General features: G+C 34.1%; 1 protein-coding gene across 1 annotated transcript in view; it reads right to left on the reverse strand.

Annotated features, from left to right (window-relative positions):
- The window catches only part of LOC123529751 (serine/threonine-protein kinase TBK1-like), a gene marked incomplete at its 3' end in the record, with an annotated part of 66921 nt that extends 44803 nt beyond the window's left edge, over window positions 1-22118 (reverse strand). Inside the window, exons 1-2 of the mRNA XM_053535314.1 lie at window positions 21917-22118; window positions 12059-12209 (exon numbers count right to left, since the gene is read on the reverse strand). Of these exons, the coding sequence (XP_053391289.1) occupies window positions 12059-12151 (93 nt within the window). The remainder of the gene's footprint in view (window positions 1-12058; window positions 12210-21916) is intronic.
- Window positions 22119-22489: the final 371 nt, after the last annotated feature.

Genomic DNA, 22489 nt, shown 5'->3' on the forward strand with positions numbered 1-22489 from the left:
AAATTTTTCTACAATGTAGATTTTAATGAAACTTATCACAGTCGTAAATAAACATGACCTTTAATATGGTGAAATAAAATGTGTAGGTCCAATGTGCTCATTTTCGAGATATCTGCAAATGATTAAAGAGATTGCGTATTTCGAGATGATTTTTAAGACAATTTTTTTAATTATTTAACATGTTAGATGTTTTAATATCATATATTTTAACTTTAGACATATTGCCTTTGTAATAAACTTACTCACCTGATGCCATTAATTCATAAAATGATTTTCATTGCCGTACGCCGAATCCAGGTATTATTCTACGGTTTCAAGATAAACAAGCAAATTCGATGAATTGGAATCCCCCGCCGAAAGGGTCAGAGTTGAGGAACGGCAAAAAAATATATCCAGCAAAAAGTTAAGAATGTTACCAAGAAGCAAATACAGTAAAACACCGCTCGCTCGAGGTCGCAAGGGGATGAGCAAAATGCTCGAGTTATCCATGGTTTCGAGCGACCCAAACATTGACCAACATACGAAGAAAACTAAAGTTTGTTTTACCAACTGTCATTGGGACCGTTTGCAGAGTAAACGGTGATGCGTAATAATAACATACTTGTGACATTTTTCAAAAACAAACGTATTACAAACGTTATCTATTGATAGACGTTTCAATATATAATTTGTAAATGGCACATGTGAAGAAACAACTAAATTTTTTTTTATTCATCAACAAGTGCATATCATAATTATCGTCTGAATTTTATGAAACGGCTATATTATTTCCTTCATTTGCATGCAAACAATTGCTGATTAAAATACTAAGATCTCATAACTATCTTCTCGATTCCGCAGACAAGATGCTTTAAGTAATCAGTAATTGATCGATATTTGATCAATAAAACTTTTCTTTAAGATTTTATCAATAATTATTCTCATCATAAGATCAACTATACAGACAAACAAACATTTAAGATAGCCTGGGAATAGACTACGCAATTTCAACGGTGTGTGAAAATGTTTAATTAACCGACACATTCTGACCGCCGAAGGTGTGAAAAATTTTGACACCTCGGCTCGAGTTAGCCAGAAGTAACAAAGAGTAAATTAACACACAGGGACCAGGTGTCATGCTCGAGCGATCGAGTTATCGATGCTCGACCCAGCCACGGTAATATCACATAGAAAATAGAAGAAAATCGGCCGGGACCACATGAATTGCTCGAGCGAGCCCGGGTGCTCGAGTCATCGATGCTCGAGCGAGCGGTGTTTCACTGTAATTTCATTAGTCAAAATCAAATTAAAAGAAAATGAATGGTTTGTTTGGGTGGGGGGTGGGGGGTGGGGTGAGGATACAACAGTTTACATGTTGATTATAAATATTGATAGAAAACGAAAAATGAAAAAAAAAAAAAAAAAAAAAAATGGGGGGGGGGGGGGGGGGGGGGGGGGGGGGGGGGGGGTGACCAAGGTAAGGTGGTGACCAGGTGTGTTTATAATAAACGTTCATGGAAAAAAATGAAAGAAGTTTAATGAAATTCTTCCAATTGGTTGCTTTGTTATGTACAGATCTGTGGATTTTTAAACAATTAAAGGGCAATAACTATATGGAAAATTGACCAATCGAAAAAAAACTTGAAGGGCATCGTCGCAGTATCTTGGTTCATGTCTATTTCAAGTTTGATGAAATTCTACCTGCTAGTTACTGAGAAATGGCTGCAGACGGACATTTTTCATTAAATCAAGGGCAATTACTCCGAGGGAAATTGACCTATCAAAAAAAAAACTTGACGGGCATCAGCGCAGTATCTTGGTTCATGTCTATTTCAAATTTGATGAAATTCTACCTGTTAGTTACTGAGAAATGGCTGCAGACGGACATTTTTTATTAAATCAAGGGCAATAACTCTGAGGGAAATTGACCAATCAAAAAAAAAACTTGACGGGCATCATCGCAGTATGTTGGTTCATGTTTATTTCAAGTTTCATGAAATTCTACCAAGTAGTTACTGAGAAATGGCTGCAGACGGACATTTTTTATTAAATCAAGGGCAATAACTCTGAGGGAAATTGACCAATCAAAAAAAAAACTTGACGGGCATCATCGCAGTATGTTGGTTCATGTTTATTTCAAGTTTCATGAAATTCTACCAAGTAGTTACTGAGAAATGGCTGCGGACGGACGGACGGACTGACGGACTGACAACGCCATTTCAATACCCCCCTCCCGATTTCATCGGCGGGGGATAATGACGTTACGCAATTACTTCCAGTTTTTCAAACATGCAGAACTACCTTAATATGGGCAACAAGTATTTACAAAATGGATTTTGATGTGTGTTCATTTCATGATGTCAAAAACACATGTGACAAGTTTTAAAGTATTCTGTCAATTAGTTGCTAAGAAACTTGCTTATAAATATGTAATAAATCAGGTGCCTGTACTGAGGCATTTACTATGTGAAAAACAAAAATTGTTGAGTTCATACAGTGACTTCCCATTAGAGACCAGGTGCCCTGTGGGTGGACGGATAGCTCAGTGGTTTGCACACTGGCCTTCCAATCCTGAGGTCGGGGTTCGATCCCTGGCAGCTACTCGGGAATTTTCAGAAACGCTTTTCAGTGTTTCCCACCCAACTAGAGGTGTACTGGTCAGGAACCCAGGCAATCCTTGCGTGTATCAGTGCTATACACTGGGCACGTTAAAGAACCAGGCTGTCTATTCGAAACGAGCTAGGCTAAGTTAGCCAGATAAGCCTGTATCTGATTTCTGATCTCTCTGTCGTGGGGGCTTTGTCTCACTCTGTCCCTCTGGTCAGATCGCTCTGTGTCTGTACTAGTAGAGGATGAATTATGCGCCCTGTGTGGCTGCATTTGAACTATGTAAAGCGCCTTGGGCGCTATATTAAATCTGGTAAAATTTAATGTACAACGCCAGTGAATATACTATGTGTAAAATTAGGCGTTTAATCAAATAAAACAGTTTCAGTTTTCAGTTTCAGTAGAACCACCATCCTCACTTAAACTGATATATTACAGTGGCATTATTTTAAACCATGCATATCCGTATATCATATTAGGATACCTGTATTTGTAAACACTTTGCATTAAATCATTAACCAATATTGCACTGAAACTTGAGGAAGTATCTATTATACTTTTGAGTGGATGAGGAATTCTATAAAAATGACTCAGTCAATAACAGACTTTGGTCAAGTTATACATGAAATACATGACTTTTGTATAATTTTCACCTTTGTTTTTTATAAATAAGGTTGAATAAATGCAAATAAAGGAGTGAACAATATAACACGCCTGTCATTTTTAAACCTGGACTATAGTGTAACTTATCAGATAAATCAAACTTGTTTATTCTGTCTAAAATTTCATTGATTATGAGTGGACTCTTTTATCTCACCTGCACAAGGTAAGATTATGCTTTTTCAGCTTCTTTTAAACAAATAATACAAATAACATGCATTAAATATAATGATGATATATACTGGTATGAAGAGAAGGTTCAAGCCAATATCTTTTCCCTCTACATGTATCATGTAGAGAGGTTATTTATAGATATGGTTAATTACTACACAATTTTAATCTGCTGATTAATGCATTTGCCTTTTGGTTATAACACACTAAATAGCCACCACTATATATTCTATATAAAATGACAAGTTTTCACAATGCTGCAATACACACCTAGACCCATTTTAAATTTCTTTAACTTACATTTTCTTGTAGAGCAACATTTATGCTGTAAAAATATCTAAAGAAAAGCAGGGGTCATGTTTGATGCAAGAAAAATATTTCTGGTCAAACGGACACACCGTAATTTTTACACTGAAATGACAATCACAATTTAGGGTAGGGGTGTATGAATAAATTTCACATGTTAAATCAGTTTGGAGTCTTTTTTCAACATGCAAATGCTACCAGTATGTCAAGTATAGGCATGCAATATGATTTCAACCAATATATAGCAATGATTTCAAGGAAAAATCCTTCTTACAGCAAAAAAAACTGAGAACTATTTGAATCCGCCATTATGCGACTACCATTTTTTCGTAGGTGCTCAGGCTATTTAGTGTCTGTATGCCTATAAGGAAATATGAAAAAAAATTTCCAGCTTTTTTGCTCTCAATGTGAAGTTTCATCTATATTCAGCTTATAAAACAAGTTTCAGCCCAAACAAACCAGTAGTTTTCTCAAAATCACTATTTTTGTACAGCCATCATTTTGTCCAAAGACTGCGGTTTAAGCCGTTAAATTTGGCTGAATCACATTATAGTCATTAAACGCTGTTTTTTCAAAAAACCCGTAAGATATTACATCAAATATACCACCAGCAAGTGCGGAATAGACAACCACACTGAAAAAAACTTATAATTATGCAACTGTGATAAAATATAGAACAAAATTAGTGTTAGTGAATTTTTTTTGTTAAAAAAAAGCTTATTTTTCAGTAAAAAGTGGGAAAATTGTCTTTTTTTTCATCTCAGATGCAACAATACTGCATATTTTTGCATTCTATAGCTAAAGTCATATCTCATGGCCATGGTATTCAAGTTCTCTCCAACTATTCATGTCAAAATGTAACTAAAAAGGTGTTGATACTGCACACCTGGTCTCTGCTCAAATGGAATGAAATGGTATCTAAGGATATTACTAAAGATCTTCATATTTCACACCACATAGGTGATGGAGATTCTAAAGGTTATTCTGGTGTAGACAAAGGTCAAGGAACTAAAACTGTGCACTTGAAAGATGTGAGGCACCTAGCAAATTCTCTAAAAAGGCAAATTAACCGGGCACCATTTAGTGACAAAATGTTCTGTGGTAAACAGAAGTCTAATCTAAAAAACAGATTTGCTCTATCTATTAAATCTAGGTGTGTTTCAGAGCTATCAAGTGCACATAAGAAGTACAAAAGCAATTTGAAAGTAATAAAACACAAAATGCCTAATATAATTTCAGCAATAGTATAGAGACCGTACCATAGCTCTTCGCATACTTCACGGCTACTAAACGCTAGCGCCACCACCAAATTGTGGTGATAAGGAAAAGAGCTATCGACATTTCCGTGGTGCAGCTATCGCTCGTTTCTACTTGTAAACACGTGAGTAAAATCTATATTTTATCTTATATTTTTATTGAGAGAACTTTTTTCGAAAATCGGAGAATGTAGTTCCGTGTAACAACACTTTTACTACAATTTGGCTGTAATTCCATTAAAAAAATATGCAAATTGTGGTGTCAGGAGCTTTTCTCCCGAATCTGACAGTGGAATATTTTCATATCAGCCAGTATTCGAACACCATTCCGATGAATAAACACACTGTAAGAACATACCTTTGCATGCAAATGGTGTAGAAATGATAAATACATGTAATTATATACGCACACACCACGAATGATAGAATCTCGGGTTAGAAGAAATATGCAAGGATCTTTAAAAGTGGTGGCGCTATAACTCTAGTGATGGCGCTATACAGTAGTGGTGGCGCTGTTACGGCATTCACTAATACGAACTGCAAGGGACATAAATAGATAGGGAATCCCTGTAATAGATTATTCCTGGAACTGCTGACGCATCCGGAACAAAACAAACACCAATATTCTCTAACTGATAATTTCCCTGCAAGGAATTATGCTATTAAAGAAAGAAAAGCACGATCATAGTTTATTTACCTTTATGAAACATTCTCTATCCAAGAAAAAATGAGCAAAATACTCACAGACCCTTAGGACTCTTGTAGTCAAATTAAATATTTTCCTTTGTTTAAAATGTTAATGTAGAATTATTTCTAACCTTTAAATATTCTACTTAAATACAAACGTAAGTGTACTTTAAATTCAGGTCAAGAAAAATAATAGCAATACATTTATTTCAAACAAAGATTTGTGTCCAGGAAATAATCTGAAGATATGGTAAATTATTTTTTTAAATCAAGATTCTGAAAGTTACTTCCCCTTGATTTGCATGTCATTATAAACAAAAGACCTTACTTTCACAATTCTTTCTGAAAAGTGAGTACAGTCCATTTTCAATTCCAATCGATTAAATATGATTTATCAATAGAGCTCAGATGTACAATCTGAATCCAAAAGAATGTAGATTATTTTGCGATCATGTAGAGGTTACTACATGTATTTTGTTGAGTAACGTAATTTGGGTATAGTGTGGGATAGGTTGATAACATCGATTATTGTAGAAATTTCCGTGGCTTGCAGACATACATTTTCATATATATATAAATAGAATATATTACCCCCTAATCATATACAACAGCGCCACCACTACTGTATAGCGCCACCACTAGAGTTATAGCGCCACCACTTTCAAAAATAGTCGTGTTTTAACTTCTTATTGTGTTTTCCTAATTCTTTGGTGTAGGGGAATACGTGCAATTCATTTCTACACCATTTGCATGCGAAGGTATGTTCTTACAATGTGTCTGTTCATCGGAATGGTGTTTGAATACTGGCCGATATGAAAATATGCCACTGTCAGATTCGGAAGAAAAGCTCCTGGCACCACAATTTGCATAATATTTTAATGAAATTACAGCCAAACTGTAGTAAAAGTGTTGTTACACAGAACTACATTCTCCGATTTTCGAAAAAGTTCTATTAATAAAAATATAAGATAAAATATAAATTTTACTCACGTGTTTACAAGTAGAAACGGGCGATAACTGCACCACGGAAATGTCGATAGCTCTTTTCCTTAACACCACAATTTGGTGGTGGCGCTAGCGTTTAGTAGCCGTGTACTTTGATTTTTCAAACTAAAGTGATTTTTACAAGTGCACCGGTTACGATAAAAATGTAAACAACGGACTCTGTCTATGAAACTTTGAAATGAATGAATGACAGTCGATCTCAGTCATAATACTGATTGACAGTGAATGCTAATGACTCCATGTGTTGCAGAAAGGTATTTAGTTTGTAACTGTAATTTCCCATCAATTGAAATCCTCTCAAAACTGGTAAAATAATTACTTATATTTGGACAAATCTCATCGTCTTTGCCGTTCGGCAGCTGCAAAAAGGGCAAATATAAAAGATTCAGTGTAAGTAATATTTCACTGGTACTGCCAGTTAGTAAGTTCATACTCTGAACAATACGTCAGAGAAATTTGGGCAGATTAGACCAATTATGACGTTGGCAGCATTAGATTATATTTTTTCTTTACACAAAAATTGCCGTTAGGTAACAAAGCGAATACGCCGATAATCCGGAGTTCACCGATTATTGTTCCAGTTCACGTAATGTAATCCAGCAATTAAACTTCATAGCTATTAGCTACTGCTGTTATGGGGAAGTGGTAGAGTGTCTGCCTTAGGTGTGAGAGGTCCTGGGTTCGAGTCCCAGTTAGAGCTTAACTATTTAGATTCTGCTAAAGCATAGTTTTGCTGTTAATAGACTGTTCCAGATGTTCTAAATTTTTAGCACACAGTATCATGGATCAGTATTTAGCAATCCAGATCAAAGTTGAACGTTAAATCAAATGCACCCAATTAGAAAATATTGACTATATTATGTCCCTTTGATGTTTATGCTCTCCATGTTCAAGAAGAGTTACATTTCCTTGATCACAAAATTTTCGTTATCATGAAAATATTAAATGCTCATAACTCCGCACTTCTGGTTAAAATATTGTCCATATTTCTGTTTTTGAGAAATATATGGACATTTCTCTTCATTTCAAAGCTTTTTAACTCTAAACTTATGATTTGAAAAACTTAGGTACTATCTCTAAATAGTACTATGTTTCAAAGGTTACTGTGGTACCTCATGTTCTAAATACAGCTTGGTTTGTTCTGGCAACTACAGAAAAGCAAAAAACTATATGCCAGACAATGTCAGGCTTAAAATGACTGATAATGATGAGACTTTACTCAGGAAATGTATTGAAATTCTCCTTGGTCCAGAAAGCATAGAAAAAACTAAATTTTTAACATCTACACAGAAATGTGAAGCAGTGAACAGATCCTATAATGCATGCTTGCCCAAAAATGTTACATTTCTCCGCAACTGCCATGGCCCTATCCATGGCCAGATTCTAAGACTAAATCATGGGTTTGCTGACACTGTTATCCTTAAAGCTAGGGTAAATGGTGTAAAACTGTCACATGGCTCTTCTGTTATCAGACACCTTTTAAGAACAGAGTACTATGACAAGTTGCGTAAAACTACTAGGTACATATCGCGAGCAAGACGCAGTCGTTTTGCATCACGCCAGTATAGGTACAAATTACATACAGATTTACACTATTCAAAGGGTCTCACTGACCCCAAGCCTGACTTTTCTAGCACCCCACACCTAAAAGATCATGCTTATGCATAGAGTGTGATATTAGAATGAAATAAAGATGGTTATAAGTAAAATTATTGTGCTGCCTTGTGGCCAGCTGAGCCGGCACTGCACACATAAAGCAAGTTATATTAACCGCACAAATGTAAATAAGCCTTGTATAAGTTGTTTATATAATAGTGCTATATTTATCAAAAATATTATACAAAAATAGTAAACTACTGTATACCATAGAATACAGTCCTTGAAAGAAAACTCCCTAAACTTATGGCCTGAGCATTGGTCCCCACATTTCTGCCTTTCATTATTTATGAACTGGGGTTCAATGCTCAAATGTTCCGGGTTCACACACAGAGAAACGTGGCATATATGCGACACGTGTAGGCCTTCGGGTATTTTTAAAATATTTCTAGTGGCCTGACACATAAGTCTGTGCACATAATATTGTTTTCTGACAGTTTCTCCAGGCAGTTTTGTGGTTATTTTTCCATAGCTAGGATTTTTATTTACTGTCGTACAACCAAGCCATTTCCGACACCCTTTTTTCCCCCACCGGTATAGAATTATCATTTATTTTTTGCTTAATTCTTTCAAAAATCAATTGTCTGGGTTGATGTGCCATGTTTACAAAAAAAATTTTATTTGCAGACGACAGAAAATTTTAGTAATTCTTCCGGGTGACAATTCTTATAGGTTATAACACACTAAATAGCCACCACTATATATTCTATATAAAATGACAAGTTTTCACAATGCTGCAATACACACCTAGACCCATTTTAAATTTCTTTAACTTACATTTTTTTGTAGAGCAACATTTATACTGTAAAAATATCTAAAGAAAAGCAGGGGTCATGTTTGATGCAAGAAAAATATTTCTGGTCAAACGGACACACCGTAATTTTTACACTGAAATGACAATCACAATTTAGGGTAGGGGTGTATGAATAAATTTCACATGTTAAATCAGTTTGGAGTCTTTTTTCAACATGCAAATGCTACCAGTATGTCAAGTATAGGCATGCAATATGATTTCAACCAATATATAGCAATGATTTCAAGGAAAAATCCTTCTTACAGCAAAAAAAACTGAGAACTATTTGAATCCGCCATTATGCGACTACCATTTTTTCATAGGTGCTCAGGCTATTTAGTGTCTGTATGCCTTTTTGTGCCCCCCCATGAGTGGTGGGGGCATATAGATTTGATCTTGTCCGTCCATCCTTCCGAGAATGTGTCGCGCCTAGCTCCAAAAGTATTTGACGTAGAGTCACAAAACTTTACAGGAATGTTGGTCAGCATGTGTAGTTGTGCACCTGGGGTTTCGTGTCTGGATTCATTCAGTGGTATAGGAGTTATGGCCCCTGACTTAGTAAAAAATTGGTCATTTTAATGTTGTGTCGCGCGTAGCTCCAAAAGTATTGGACCTAGAGTCACCAAAGTTTACAGGAATGTTGGTCAGCATGTGCAGTTGTGCACCTGGGGTTTTGCGTCCGGATTCATTCAGTCGTGTAAGAGTTATGGCCCCTGACTTTTTTTTGTTTTTTTTAAGTTTTTTCATTACACAAGACCAGACTTCTTGTCCAGACTTACTCAAAAAAAAAAAGTTTGTGAAACATGTATGTTAAAATTTACTTGACCTAGAATCATAAAACATTAGAGGATTGTTTTATAGCCTGTGAAGTGTTCTCTTTAGGATTTTACTCAGCTAGGCGAGAGTTATGGCTAACTAAGTGAAAAATACACATAAGGTTCTTAAAAGTTTGTGTTGCAAAGATCTTAAAAATTATTTAACCTCCCCTGTGAAATAGGTTCATGAACTTCATGAATTTATTCATGAATTTGTAAGAATTCATGAATTATTTCATGAATTATCAAAAAAGTTCATGAACTACAAGGAAAAGTTCACTTACTTAAATTCATGAACTCTCAAGTTCAAGAATATTACTTTCATTTCATGAACTTGTAAATGTAGTTCATGAACATTTCAGAAAATCCATTAAATAATTTAAGAAATTCATGAACTTGAAAATGAAATTCAGATAATGATTGAAATTGTGATTCAGGAACTACAGGGTTATGGTTTTCCCCTGTAAAAGATTTTCTAGAACTAGTATTAAGTTCTTGAACATTCAAGAACTTCTGAAGAACTTAAAGAACTGTTCCTGAACCAGCATAACAGTTCTTAGACTGTGGTTCTAGAACAATGATGGTTCTTGACCATTGGTTCAAAAACTGCAAAAGTTCAATTACTTACAGAACTTTACCAGTTCCTGAACAGTTACTGTTGGTATTAGACTAAGAACCAAAATTGTTCATGAACACAGGTTCATCAAAAGTACTAAAATTCAAAACCTTTTCTAGTTTAGTACTAGATCTTGAAGCCAATTGTGAGTTTCTGAACTTTTCATTCATTAAACATAAAACTTAGGTTTATTACCTTTTACAATAATGAATAAGTTCATGAACTGTTCGTGAATGTTCATGAACATTAAATTCATAATGTCACATGATCAGTTTCCATTATTTTGTTGCATGCTGGGAAATTTTTTGCACATGTGATTCAGCAATTTTTGAGAAGTTTGTGCAGCAAATAAGAAGGAAATATTTATCATACTATAGTTAGGAATGGTTTAAAAGGAACATGAGTATACTGAATATCAAGTAAGTAATTATGGTGTTGTCATAAATCGTTCATTTTAAAAACTATAAAATCCTTTTAAAATGTCACAAGTTTTCACGACCCTGAAATAGTTCATGAATAAAAATTCATGAAAGTCAAAATTTATGTTTCATGAATTTCGATATTCATGAACTTCTTCATGAATTAAAATTCATGAGAATCAAAATTTATGTTTCATGAATTTCAACATTCATGAACTTGTTCATGCATTATTTTTAAGTTCATGAATATTGAAATTCATGAAACATAAATTTTGACTCTCATGAATATTTATTCATGAACTATTTCATGAATAAATTCATGAAGTTCATGAACCTTTTTCACAGGGGCTGAGTCATAAAACCATGTTACAGTGGCATGGGGGGAGGGGGGGGCACCTGTGTCCTATGGACACACATCTAGTTTGCTTCTTGAAAAGTTGATTTTTTATATATAAAATAGTCTTGGCAGGAGAAGACACTCTCAAAATATTTTTCAAGTCTCCACCCCTTTTCCTTTATTAAGTGTTGGAGAAAGATCAAATGACTGGTTCTTTATCTGATTGTATAGAATTTGCATTCCAACAGTGGAAAATTCCTTAAATCTTGTAATAACAATAATGTTGTAATAACAATAATGTTACTTCAAAATGCATAGAGGAAAACCCTGTTGGTTGAATGTTTGAGATGTCTGCTAAATACGAAGATCTTTATTTTGAATACATGGATGTTTTTAATTTCTTTTAGTATTCATTACAACTTAAGAAGTCTCTTCCTGGAGGATAGTGATGTTGACAAAATCTTCAATCTTGTTCAACACATTACAAATAGTTTAAATTTAAAGTCAGCAAAGACTAAACTTTTCCATCTCTGAAATACAAAAAGGTCAAGCTCAGTTTCAGGAAAAGTATATCTAAATGGAAATTTTTCATCCCATTCTTTTCAAATACCATATCTTTTGTTTATTTATAAATACCAGTAAAGTTGTTCATGCATACAAATGTCTATTTTCCGATATCTAATACAGGTGTATCAAACATATGCATGAAAGGTAATACTAACTCTGGCAATACCGGAGGAAAGAAGCTTACTTTATTTCTTCCTTTGTACACCATGCTGGTGGCGCCTTGGCCTAACGGTTTTGTAGTGTCCCAAAGGTAACTAAGGGATCCTCTTAAACTCATTTCTATTTAATAACATCAGGGTACATGGAATTCAGGAATTTCATCTTGCTGCTGCAGTCTGAAAATAATACAGAAAATAAAACGTGAAGTGTGAATACAATCAGATTTCTCATACACTGTCTCATGATAATGCACTTGCAAGTGCCCTTACAGGTCCATATGTTTTAACTATATGAAGTGGGAATTATTTAGATTATTTATGGAGAGACTATAGTTTTGATTATGAATTCCAAAATTTTGTGAATCTTTTATGATGATTTCATCAGACATTCACTGAGATAAATGAGATTCATTCAATTCGAGTATTTATATTCAGTACTACAGTCCATTTTTCATTTCCAACTGTCCCTAGATTCTAAAGAAAAATTATTTTAGCCAAAATCTGAGTCCAGTCCCTTTTAGTCAAATGCTTGTTGAAACAAGTAGTCTGACTGGTTCAAATAAAAATAGATTGGTAGAAATTAAAAATAGCAATAATAGAAATCCGATTATACAGAAAGATGAATTTGAATGGTCAGATCTAACTTTCTGGAAGATCGAGAACTTTAGTCAGATTGGACAAAAGGACAATTATTGATAATTGTGTTACCTATGTATATTCAAAACAGAATTTTAGAATATCAGTGCAGTCAAATAAGGACAAGATTTTCCAGTTTAAACAATAATTATGTAACACTTGCTCCTTCTATAGAATTCCTTCTTACATAGCTTTCTTATCTTGGAAATGATATTGATCTACCTCAGTCTTCCACTTTGCAAGGCGACTGACTTGGCAAAATATTGTCAAAAAAGGAAAATATTTCAAAAATGAATTTCATTTCATTTACTGATAAATTCGCATACCACAGGGCTCCAGATAACTTTTTAGGACAATGAGTATCTACTCATCGTAATTCTTGTGAATGAGTTAAATGGTAAAACTGGAACTTGACCCGGTTATTTCACTCCTGAAAATTTCTGTTAATGAGAAAAACCCAGAAATCAGTTTTATAACATCTATTGCAAGTAACACCTGTAGGTTTGTTTGAAGTTAATTTGAAATTCAGCAGTCAAGCTATAACCCACTGATGAGTGGCTGGTTTCAGGTTGTACTCTGCCACTGGTTCTCCATAAAGGATCACCCTTAGCAATGAGTATTTGTTTACTTTCTGAACTCTTTGAAAATGACATTTTATTGTTTTCTGCACACTGCAATTTTTTGATAATTTTAACCGACTTTGAAAAGACACTACCGCACCGTCACTTATAAAAAAGTAAAAAGAAAAGTAAAGTGTTTGACTGTTTGTTCATAAATTTATAATATAGTGTCATCCCTACTGAAAGGGTCAGCTAAGTTGGCTTATGAGACACCTACATCATTGAACAGCATTACTTCCCGATTCCTATTTTTTTCAATGCCAGGCACCTGGTGAGGCAGGTAGGCAATCGGTAACCATTATTTAACTAGCTGGTGGCTAACCAACCAGTCTCTCTTCAGTAACAAGTCCCGCCTCTGACAGGGCTTGAACCTTCGACCTCCCGATTGCGGGGCAGGTGCCTTATCCATTAGGCCACTGCAGCTCGGTAATATATATATGTAAACAGAATGGGAATATTCACAAGGCTGCAAGGTGTGCATGTTCTGTTACATGATGCATCCAGACCATTCAGATTTTGTTTATGTTAAGTATAAAGTAATTTAAAGCATTTCTGTAATTCCATTTACACGTTTATACGCATAAAAATTCCCATACATGCGTATATGAATTATTTCAATACGTAATTTATGCTTATATGCATCTTATCTGGAGCGCTGATACCATTTACAAAGAGTTTTATCAATATGGTCAAGATCTCGACACACATGTATTAATGAATCGCGATAATTTTATTTTAACGGTACTTGGAAAAATCCAAAAACAGGTAAAGCAGGTGTATTATCCGATAAGTGGTGTTAATTTGTATACTGTAGTATTCTTAACTCTAAATACGATGCATTGTTCCATAACAGATTTGTAGTCTAGTGAATAGTATGTCAGACCTCTATTATTTTTAGGTTTGTATGGTGTAGGTTCGAGCCCTTTGTATGAATCGTTATAAATATGTTACTGATATGTACATAACATTTTATTAACCTTCATACTGTTTTTAACGTTCGCAAGTTTGGTTTCATTTTTCTTGAAAGAGTTTTCTTTATTCATTTTGCAAGGTTAATAGATTCAATGTCTGTTCTAATATTAGATCCTCTGAAAAATGTCAGTAAGTATTTAGTATAAGTGCACAGGAAAATCATGATACAAAAAGTTTTATCTGTATTCCTTCTCCGGGTTAAACATGCTGGAAAAAATATAAAAATGCAGCCCGTCCTGTGTTCGAACCAGCACCGTAGGCTTACAAATCATACGTGTTAACCACTAGACCAAGCCGCTACTTACATCTACTTTGCGGTATATTATTATTTATCATATAATGTGTCCACCTGATTCATCTATTTCATTGTTATGGGTTGTTCCGATATAAGTAAATAAAGGCCACAGTTATCGCGTTTTGTTAATATACAATTATACATTAATACATACAAACAAAATAATGAAGATAGAGTTTGGTTCTTATGATTAATCATAATCTCTCATTCCATTATATTCCCTTTTAATACTGGTTTTCAAGTTATGGTCTAGAAAAAAGTATGACCGGCAGACTGAAGGGCAGAGTCCTTTCCAATTTTTCGGAGTGTTATTATAACTGCATGATGCACACATTATTTTCAAACTTTCCTATTTTTCATATTTGTACTGTCATATAATATAGCAACCATATTTTTAAAACTTTTGAAGCAAATTCTGAACTTTCTTACATGACCGCTTTGTTTTTGATTTTTTTGGCATAGCTGTCTAAGTCAACTTCCAAGTCGAAATTGGCGGTTTATTACCACGGTAGACCATGGTCAAACTGTTGATCGTCTTTTCTGACCACGGTCGACCATGGCCAGTCTTATCTCACCATGTTCGACCATGGTCCTGACCATGTTTTTACCATGGTATTTGATGGTTGACCATGTTAGTCAACCATCAAAAACCGTGGTGACCATTTCGTCTGGGCTTTGACCTACTTAAAGAGCCAATAAAAGTATAAAAAATAAATATTTATAATTCTTCCACCAATAAAAACAGCATGACTAGACAGAAATGAATACAATGCATACTATCAGTTGGCTGAAATTAATAAATTTCACAAAAGGTTTTGTTACATTTCAACAGAGTATTACTAGGTACAGCAGATTAGGCCTAGGCCGGTAACATGCTAAAAAAAATTAGGGTAGGTAGGTCGAAATTTTTTAATTTAAAAAAAAACCTTTTTTATTAAGTGAGACTTTCCGGAAATAATTTATGACATTGTGTCAAAAAATGAATACAAATAAGGGGGTTATGCCCTTAGAGCATCAGTAAGTTGATTTCTAACATCACTGACCATGTTTAAAGTATAAAAAGTGCAGTTTTGCAACTTTTTGTTAAAAAGTTGAAAAAAATATTCTCCAAGGCCATAAAAACATTTAGGGTTGGGCCAAAAATTTAGGGTAGGTCGGGATACCAGAAACAAACAATTTATTTTTTACGCCTTAACTGTCTCTTATGATATTTATTGGAGAAGCACAAAATTACTGTAGACAGGAGTTATTTATACCTTTTAACTGAATAATAACTGGTTATTAGAAACTCCAAATTCATGTAACTATTTAAGTATATATAGTGTAGCTGACGGTCGTGGTTAGTCTGGCTACCGACTAGATAATCTTTTTTATTTTTTAGAAAAAAATAATTCTTTATATATTCTGACTTCATCAGTCTTGGCTCTGATTATCTATTTTGAGAAGAAAAGGGACATAATTATACAAAATTTGAATAGCTTCTGGAGTTATCTCCTATGAACAAAACATACGGTCTGAACACAGACTAGGTCGTGGTGAGCTCGGCTACCACCATAAACTCTGCAATGCACTTGCGGATTGATTTCCACCGATTAATTAAACTGATAGTAATAAATGCAAGTGTTTGATATCACTTTAATCACATACTGCCGTCTATTTGCTGGTATATCTACCGAAAAGTGTCAGAAATGCAGTATTAATTTAGAATTGCATAGGAATATTCGAACTCCTTTATACAGAGAACCTAAAATTTTAAATTATGAAAAGCAATTAAAAAATTAACTTTGGTTGTTTAAATATAACATTTAAGATAGATTATAACACACAAGTCTTGATTTGACCATTCTGAAGCATATTTTTATTTAATTTCCATGTATCCCCTCTTACAGATAGTCCTACCTATCAAGTCATTCATCAATATTTAATCCCCAATTATACCTCAATGCAAAAAAAAATGTCAAATACATGACTTTTGTATGATATCGGAAAATGTTTTAAGTCTCATAAAATAAATTCAGATCCAGTATTTAAGCTGAAATTTAGATATAATGTTATTTGTACCATATCACACATCATAAATTATATAACAAGAGCACCGCCTGCCGGTGCAGACACTCATCTGATTTTTTTGTCTCTGTATAATAGAAATATTGTCCTACCCGTGTGTTTTTATGATATTTTCAAAAGGGGCCATAATTCTTGCAAAAAAGCAGGATGGAGTTATGTTTCGTGCTGTACAGAGTCAGCTATTGATGGTGAACAAGAGTTGCAAGTTTTAAAGCAATAGCTTTGATAGTTTAGGAGAAAAGCTGACCTAAACATAAAACTTAACCAGGCAACGCCAATGCCGATCAAGTGATGACAATAACTCATAATTTTTTTTTCAAAAAACCAGATGAGCTAAAAACAAGAAAAAACTCAGTATTAAATTACAATAAAATAACTTATCATTAAGTTTTTAACCATACAGTTACTTCTTTCTTCCTATTGACTGGTGTCATACAGGTGTACAGGTTAATGCAGGGAAGGATTATTATTTGTGTCATTGATTGTCACCCCCCCCCCCCCCCACCTTACCACTTCCTCCCCATCTATCTATATTTGGCATAAATTAATATGTACCTGTTACATTTTTGAAGCAACCCGTCTGTAATATTTTTCCATTACAGCTTCTTTTTGTTGTGGGCCTACTTTGCAAATGCGTGGCTCTGAGGCTGTGTTTTTTGTGCTCTGTGCTTCCGAGAAATCTACCCTTACCTGTTATCTTTTGATCTCTATTACTATGTCTACATAGAGTCATAAGCTTCATAATTTTGTCAAGAAGATGTTTGTAAACAATGAGTGGGAGACTGTTCTTTTATCTATACTGCAATCCAACATTTTCAATACCCCATGACCCCAACTTTTTTTAGCTCACCTGTCACATAGTGACAAGGTGAGCTTTTGTGATCACCCTTCGTCCGTCGTCCGTGCGTGCGTGCGTCAACAATTTCTTGTCTGCATGATATGGTTTCATTTATGATTTTATTTTAACCAAACTTGCACACAACTTGTATCACCATAAGATCTCGGTTCCTTTCCTGAACTGGCCAGATCCCATTATTGGTTCCAGAGTTATGGCCCCTGAAAGGGCCAAAATCAGCTATTTTGACCTTGTCCGCACAATAGCAGCTTTATTTATGATTTGATTTTTACCAAACTGGCACACAACTTGTATCACTATAAGATCTTGGTTCCTTTCTTGAACTGGCCAGATCCCATTATGAGTTCCAGAGTTATGGCCCCTGAAAGGACCAGAATTAGCTATTTTGACCTTGTCTGCACAATAGCAGCTTCATTTATGATTTTATTTTAACCAAACTTGCACACAACTTGTATCACCATAAGATCTCAGTTCCTTTTTTGAACTGGCCAGATCCCATTATGGGTTCCAGAGTTATGGCCCCTGAAAGGGCCAAAATTAGCTATTTTGACCTTGTCTGCACAATAGCAATTTCATTTATGATTTGAATTTAACCAAACTTGCACACAACTTGTATCACCATAAGATCTTGGTTCCTTTCTTGAACCGGCCAGATCCCATAATGGGTTCCAGAGTTATGGCCCCTGAAAGGGCCAAAATTAGCTATTTTGACCTTGTCTGCACAATAGCAATTTCATTTATGATTTGATTTTAACCAAACTTGCACACAACTTTTATCACCACAAGATCTTGGTTCCTTTCTTGAACTGACCAGATTCCATCATGGGTTCCAGAGTTAAGGCGCCTTAAAGGTCCAAAATTTGCTATTTTGGTTTTTGCAGCTATATAGAGACTTCATTTATGGTTTTATTTGATACAAACTTCCAAAATATCTTCAACAACAATAAATCTTGGATTCCGTGACAAATTAGATCCAATCGTAGGTTCCAGAGTTATTTTATATCTGATTACCTCCCCTGATTGTAGTCAAAATGGATTAATATCAGTAAGTACTTTTCGGACTTATTTGAAATTTCATTATTGTCATTAGTTGGACTGAGCCAGTCAGAGTAGATAACTATGGACTGATTTTATGTCAAATTACCTCCCTTTATTTCAAATTAAAATGGGTATATCTCCGTAACTAATGAAAATACTGATCTGAAATTTCATTTATGTCAACAGATTTATTTGGCAGATCCTTCTTTTGTTCACTTACAATAATTTTTTTTTTAAATTACTTCCCTTTCACGTTACTATAAATAGCTTATTTTTAGTAACTTTTTATTATTGGCCGTAGGGAAAAACTGAGACCACTTTTCTGTGGTACAACATGGATGGTACCTCCAATTTTTAGGTGTATTTTGACATATCTGTACCTTGTAAGAATTTTTTTTTAATTTTGGTTAAATTTCTTCCCTTTGTTGCTACTGTTCTTTGGACTTAGATATTTTTTCTGAGGACTTCTTGTCCTCAAGTGCAATGATAACAGGTGAGCGATATAGGGCCATCATGGCCCTCTTGTTTAAAATATCTTGTGTACATGTACTTTCAGATGTAAATGTTCCAGACTTTCCTCTTTTTTTTCCTTAATATCAAGATATAATTGTTCTCTATCATTTGTTCTGACAGACAGACAGAGAGACAGTAAGACAGACTGCATGGTTGAACAACAAAAAAACCTGTCAAGTTTTCAGTCACAATTTTTTTGAAACTTAATTACCAGCTTTTTTTTAATAGTCCAGTATAATATCAAAGTAACCATTTTACACCAAATGAAGAGGCATAAGAATGTACTAAACAATAAAAATCATTAACATTTGTCAGGGACTTAAACTCTTGAATTCTTTGCTTGAGTCTGTGCATGAAATTCAATCCCAATAAACATGTAAAGTCCCATTCAACTCACAGCCCAATATATTTATTTTGAGCAAGCCCTTTTGACCCAAACAACCAATTTCATGCCCTTGAAATTAAATGATTTCATAGCATAAATGTTAAATTTGATCTTACATTTAAAAAATAAGTTTTCTTTTTGTTTTCAAATCTTTTCAGTGGTTTAAACAAAATGTTCTCATTATGTAGTTTGGTATTTGACACCACCATATACATCACAAGAGCTTCGCAAAGACTGGGGCAATATTATAAGGCCTGAAGTTTTAGATCAGAGGAGGAAGTAAAATTTTAAGACATTTTTTTGGTGTGTGTGTGTGTTGGGGGTGGGGTGGGGGTGAGTGCTGTGGCAGTGACAGTTTTTTTTTTTTTGAATGTGTTTGTGTATGAGGGAGGGGTGGGGCATGTAATGTGGATTAATACATTCTGCATGGCATCTCACAACCACATACCTGTTTCAAGAGGAAATGTGAAGCACATGTTTGATATTTGAGCTCAGTTTGTGACCTTGACCTTTGAACTACAAACCTAGCTCATGCTCCTGTCTGCACTTTGCCACACTGCCACCTACATATATGCAAAAGTTAATAACCTTGATGGTTATTAAGTTATGTGTCCGAAAAGACAGATTAACCTTTGGGCTCAATTTCTGACCTACCAACCTATTTCATGCAATGTAACACATTCTGTTTCCAAATAAAATGGCATTTATAAATTCACTAAAAAACATATAGTAAAACTAACTATCAATATCATTTATGGATTAAAGACTAAATAACAAAAAAAAAAAAACATCTTTCTTGCTTTTGCAAATGGTTATTAAAACAGTAAAGAACATAGTTTAATGTGTTCAGGTTTAGAATTTTTTCTACAATACAGATTATAATGAAAACTTCTTGCAGTAGTAAATAAACACATGGTCCATATTATGGTGAAATGAAATGTATATGGTCTGTGTGCTTTTGATATAACTGCTCATGAAAAAAAGAGATTCACACATTTCAAGCTGGTTTTAAGGTAGTTCTGTACGTTTGATATACCGGAAGTGATGGCGTAACATCATTTATCAGGAAAACGTAGAATAAAGCCTGGATTCGGCGTACGGAAATGAAAATCATTTTATGAATTAATCGAAATCTGTGGGCACATTAATGCAATGGCACTGTTGCTATATTTCTTTTAAGTCAAGATATGATATTAAAACATATGACACGTTAAAAATTTCAAAATAATGTCTTAAAATTTGCGTGAAATGTCCGGTTCGCTTTAATTATAGTCAAGTATCTCAAAAATAAGCACACGGACCTTAACATTTTATTTCACCAAATTATAGGCCTTATGTTTATTTACAACTGACGAAAGTTTCATCAAAATCTTAGTAACATTGTAGAACAATTTCTATTTGCGAAAATGTTATGAAAGTTATGATTTTCCCATAGACTCCCATTTTAAAATAGTGCGTGAGGTCCAAATTTTTCAAATCAGTCTAGCAAAAAACCAAGCACACAACCCTATCTGTTTTATTTGCTGAATTTTCTAGGTGTATTCTGAAGTTTTGAAAAATCAGAGTTTAATCAAATTCTACATTGTAGAAAAAAATTCGATCCAAACGTGCAGAACTATACCTTAAGACATTATTTGGAATTTTTAAATGCATCAACATTTTTATATCATATTTATCTTATATCATATTTATCTTATATCATATTTATCTTTATAAAGACAGTTATATTGCTGTTTTAATAAATCTAGTCTTGGACTGCCATTAATTAATAAAATGATTTTCAAATGTTATCTGGATAAATGATGTTACGCCATCAATTACTTCTGCTTTATCAAATGTGCAGAACTACTGTTCCTTCGATTCAACCGAAATCTATTAATCTTCGTTAATTAAGTGTCATGACTGCTAAGCATGTTGTGCTACCAAATACAGCTCGACATTTAGATGCACGCCAAACTTTAACAGACTTTTTCTAAGTTGAAAAAGGGCCATAATTTGTATCAAATTCAATCTGTTTTAAGCTCTAGCAGCCCCTAAAATGGGCAAAGTCACTTTGGGTTTATACCTCACAATGATGCTACAGACTAAGTCTTATGGAGATGGTGATCCACTGACTGGTCCATGAGAAGAAGTTGTTTAAAGGTTTATTACTCTGGTGTCCCCTTAAAGGGACCAAATTCCCCCATTTGACTAAATTTGGCAGGGGACCTTATAATGATCTACAGACTAATTTTGATGAAGATACATTAAGCAATTCATGAGAAGAAATAATTTAAAGGTATTTCTAATATTAGACCCAAGTTTTGGATAATTCTGACCAATAGTTTTAGAGCAGAAGTTTATTTAAATAGCAGAAGGACAATGAATGCTTGACCATCCACCTATATACTTACAGCTCACCCTGAACCTTTGGTATAGGTGAGCTTAAAAAGGTTGAAACCTGCAACTTTATTGAGGCAGCAAGCTAATGACACAGTTATATAGTTTTTTAAGCTGACATACATGTTTTAAGAGTATTTTCCATGTTATTCATACAACTTGTGGAAAATCCTCACATGCAATGAGAGTAATTCCTACTCCTTGGTAATAAAGCAGTTTTTTTTTAGAATACACACAATATGTTATATAAAATCAATGTAAAATATCACTATAATAAGTCCATTTTATGTTTATATTTTCTGTTTTAACCTCAATCTTCAAAACCAGGTCAAAATGAAGTCATATCTATTTCTTATTCAGCCAAGCATTAAAGGGGGGACTTAAAGGGACACTTATTGCAGCCATAATGAATCTGCTTCATAGAGTTGCCATTCATACTGTAATAATTCTTCAGTTGATATTTTCAGTTTATTTTCAGCAAATCAATTACAGTTTTGAAATAGCTCAGATTTCATTTGACCTTGAACCAGTCAAGTCAGTGCCAGTGTTGCAGCATACATTTAACTAACCTTGATATTTTGCCAACTTCTTCATACACTATTCGGCTGTCAATAATTTATTGAAATTTTAAGAAAACTGTATTAGTTTTAAATAATTCTTTAAATACTCAAAAAGATATTTTTATCAAACAGTCTT

The sequence above is a fragment of the Mercenaria mercenaria genome, unplaced genomic scaffold (assembly GCF_021730395.1).
Source record: "Mercenaria mercenaria strain notata unplaced genomic scaffold, MADL_Memer_1 contig_4704, whole genome shotgun sequence".
NCBI lineage: Eukaryota > Metazoa > Mollusca > Bivalvia > Venerida > Veneridae > Mercenaria > Mercenaria mercenaria.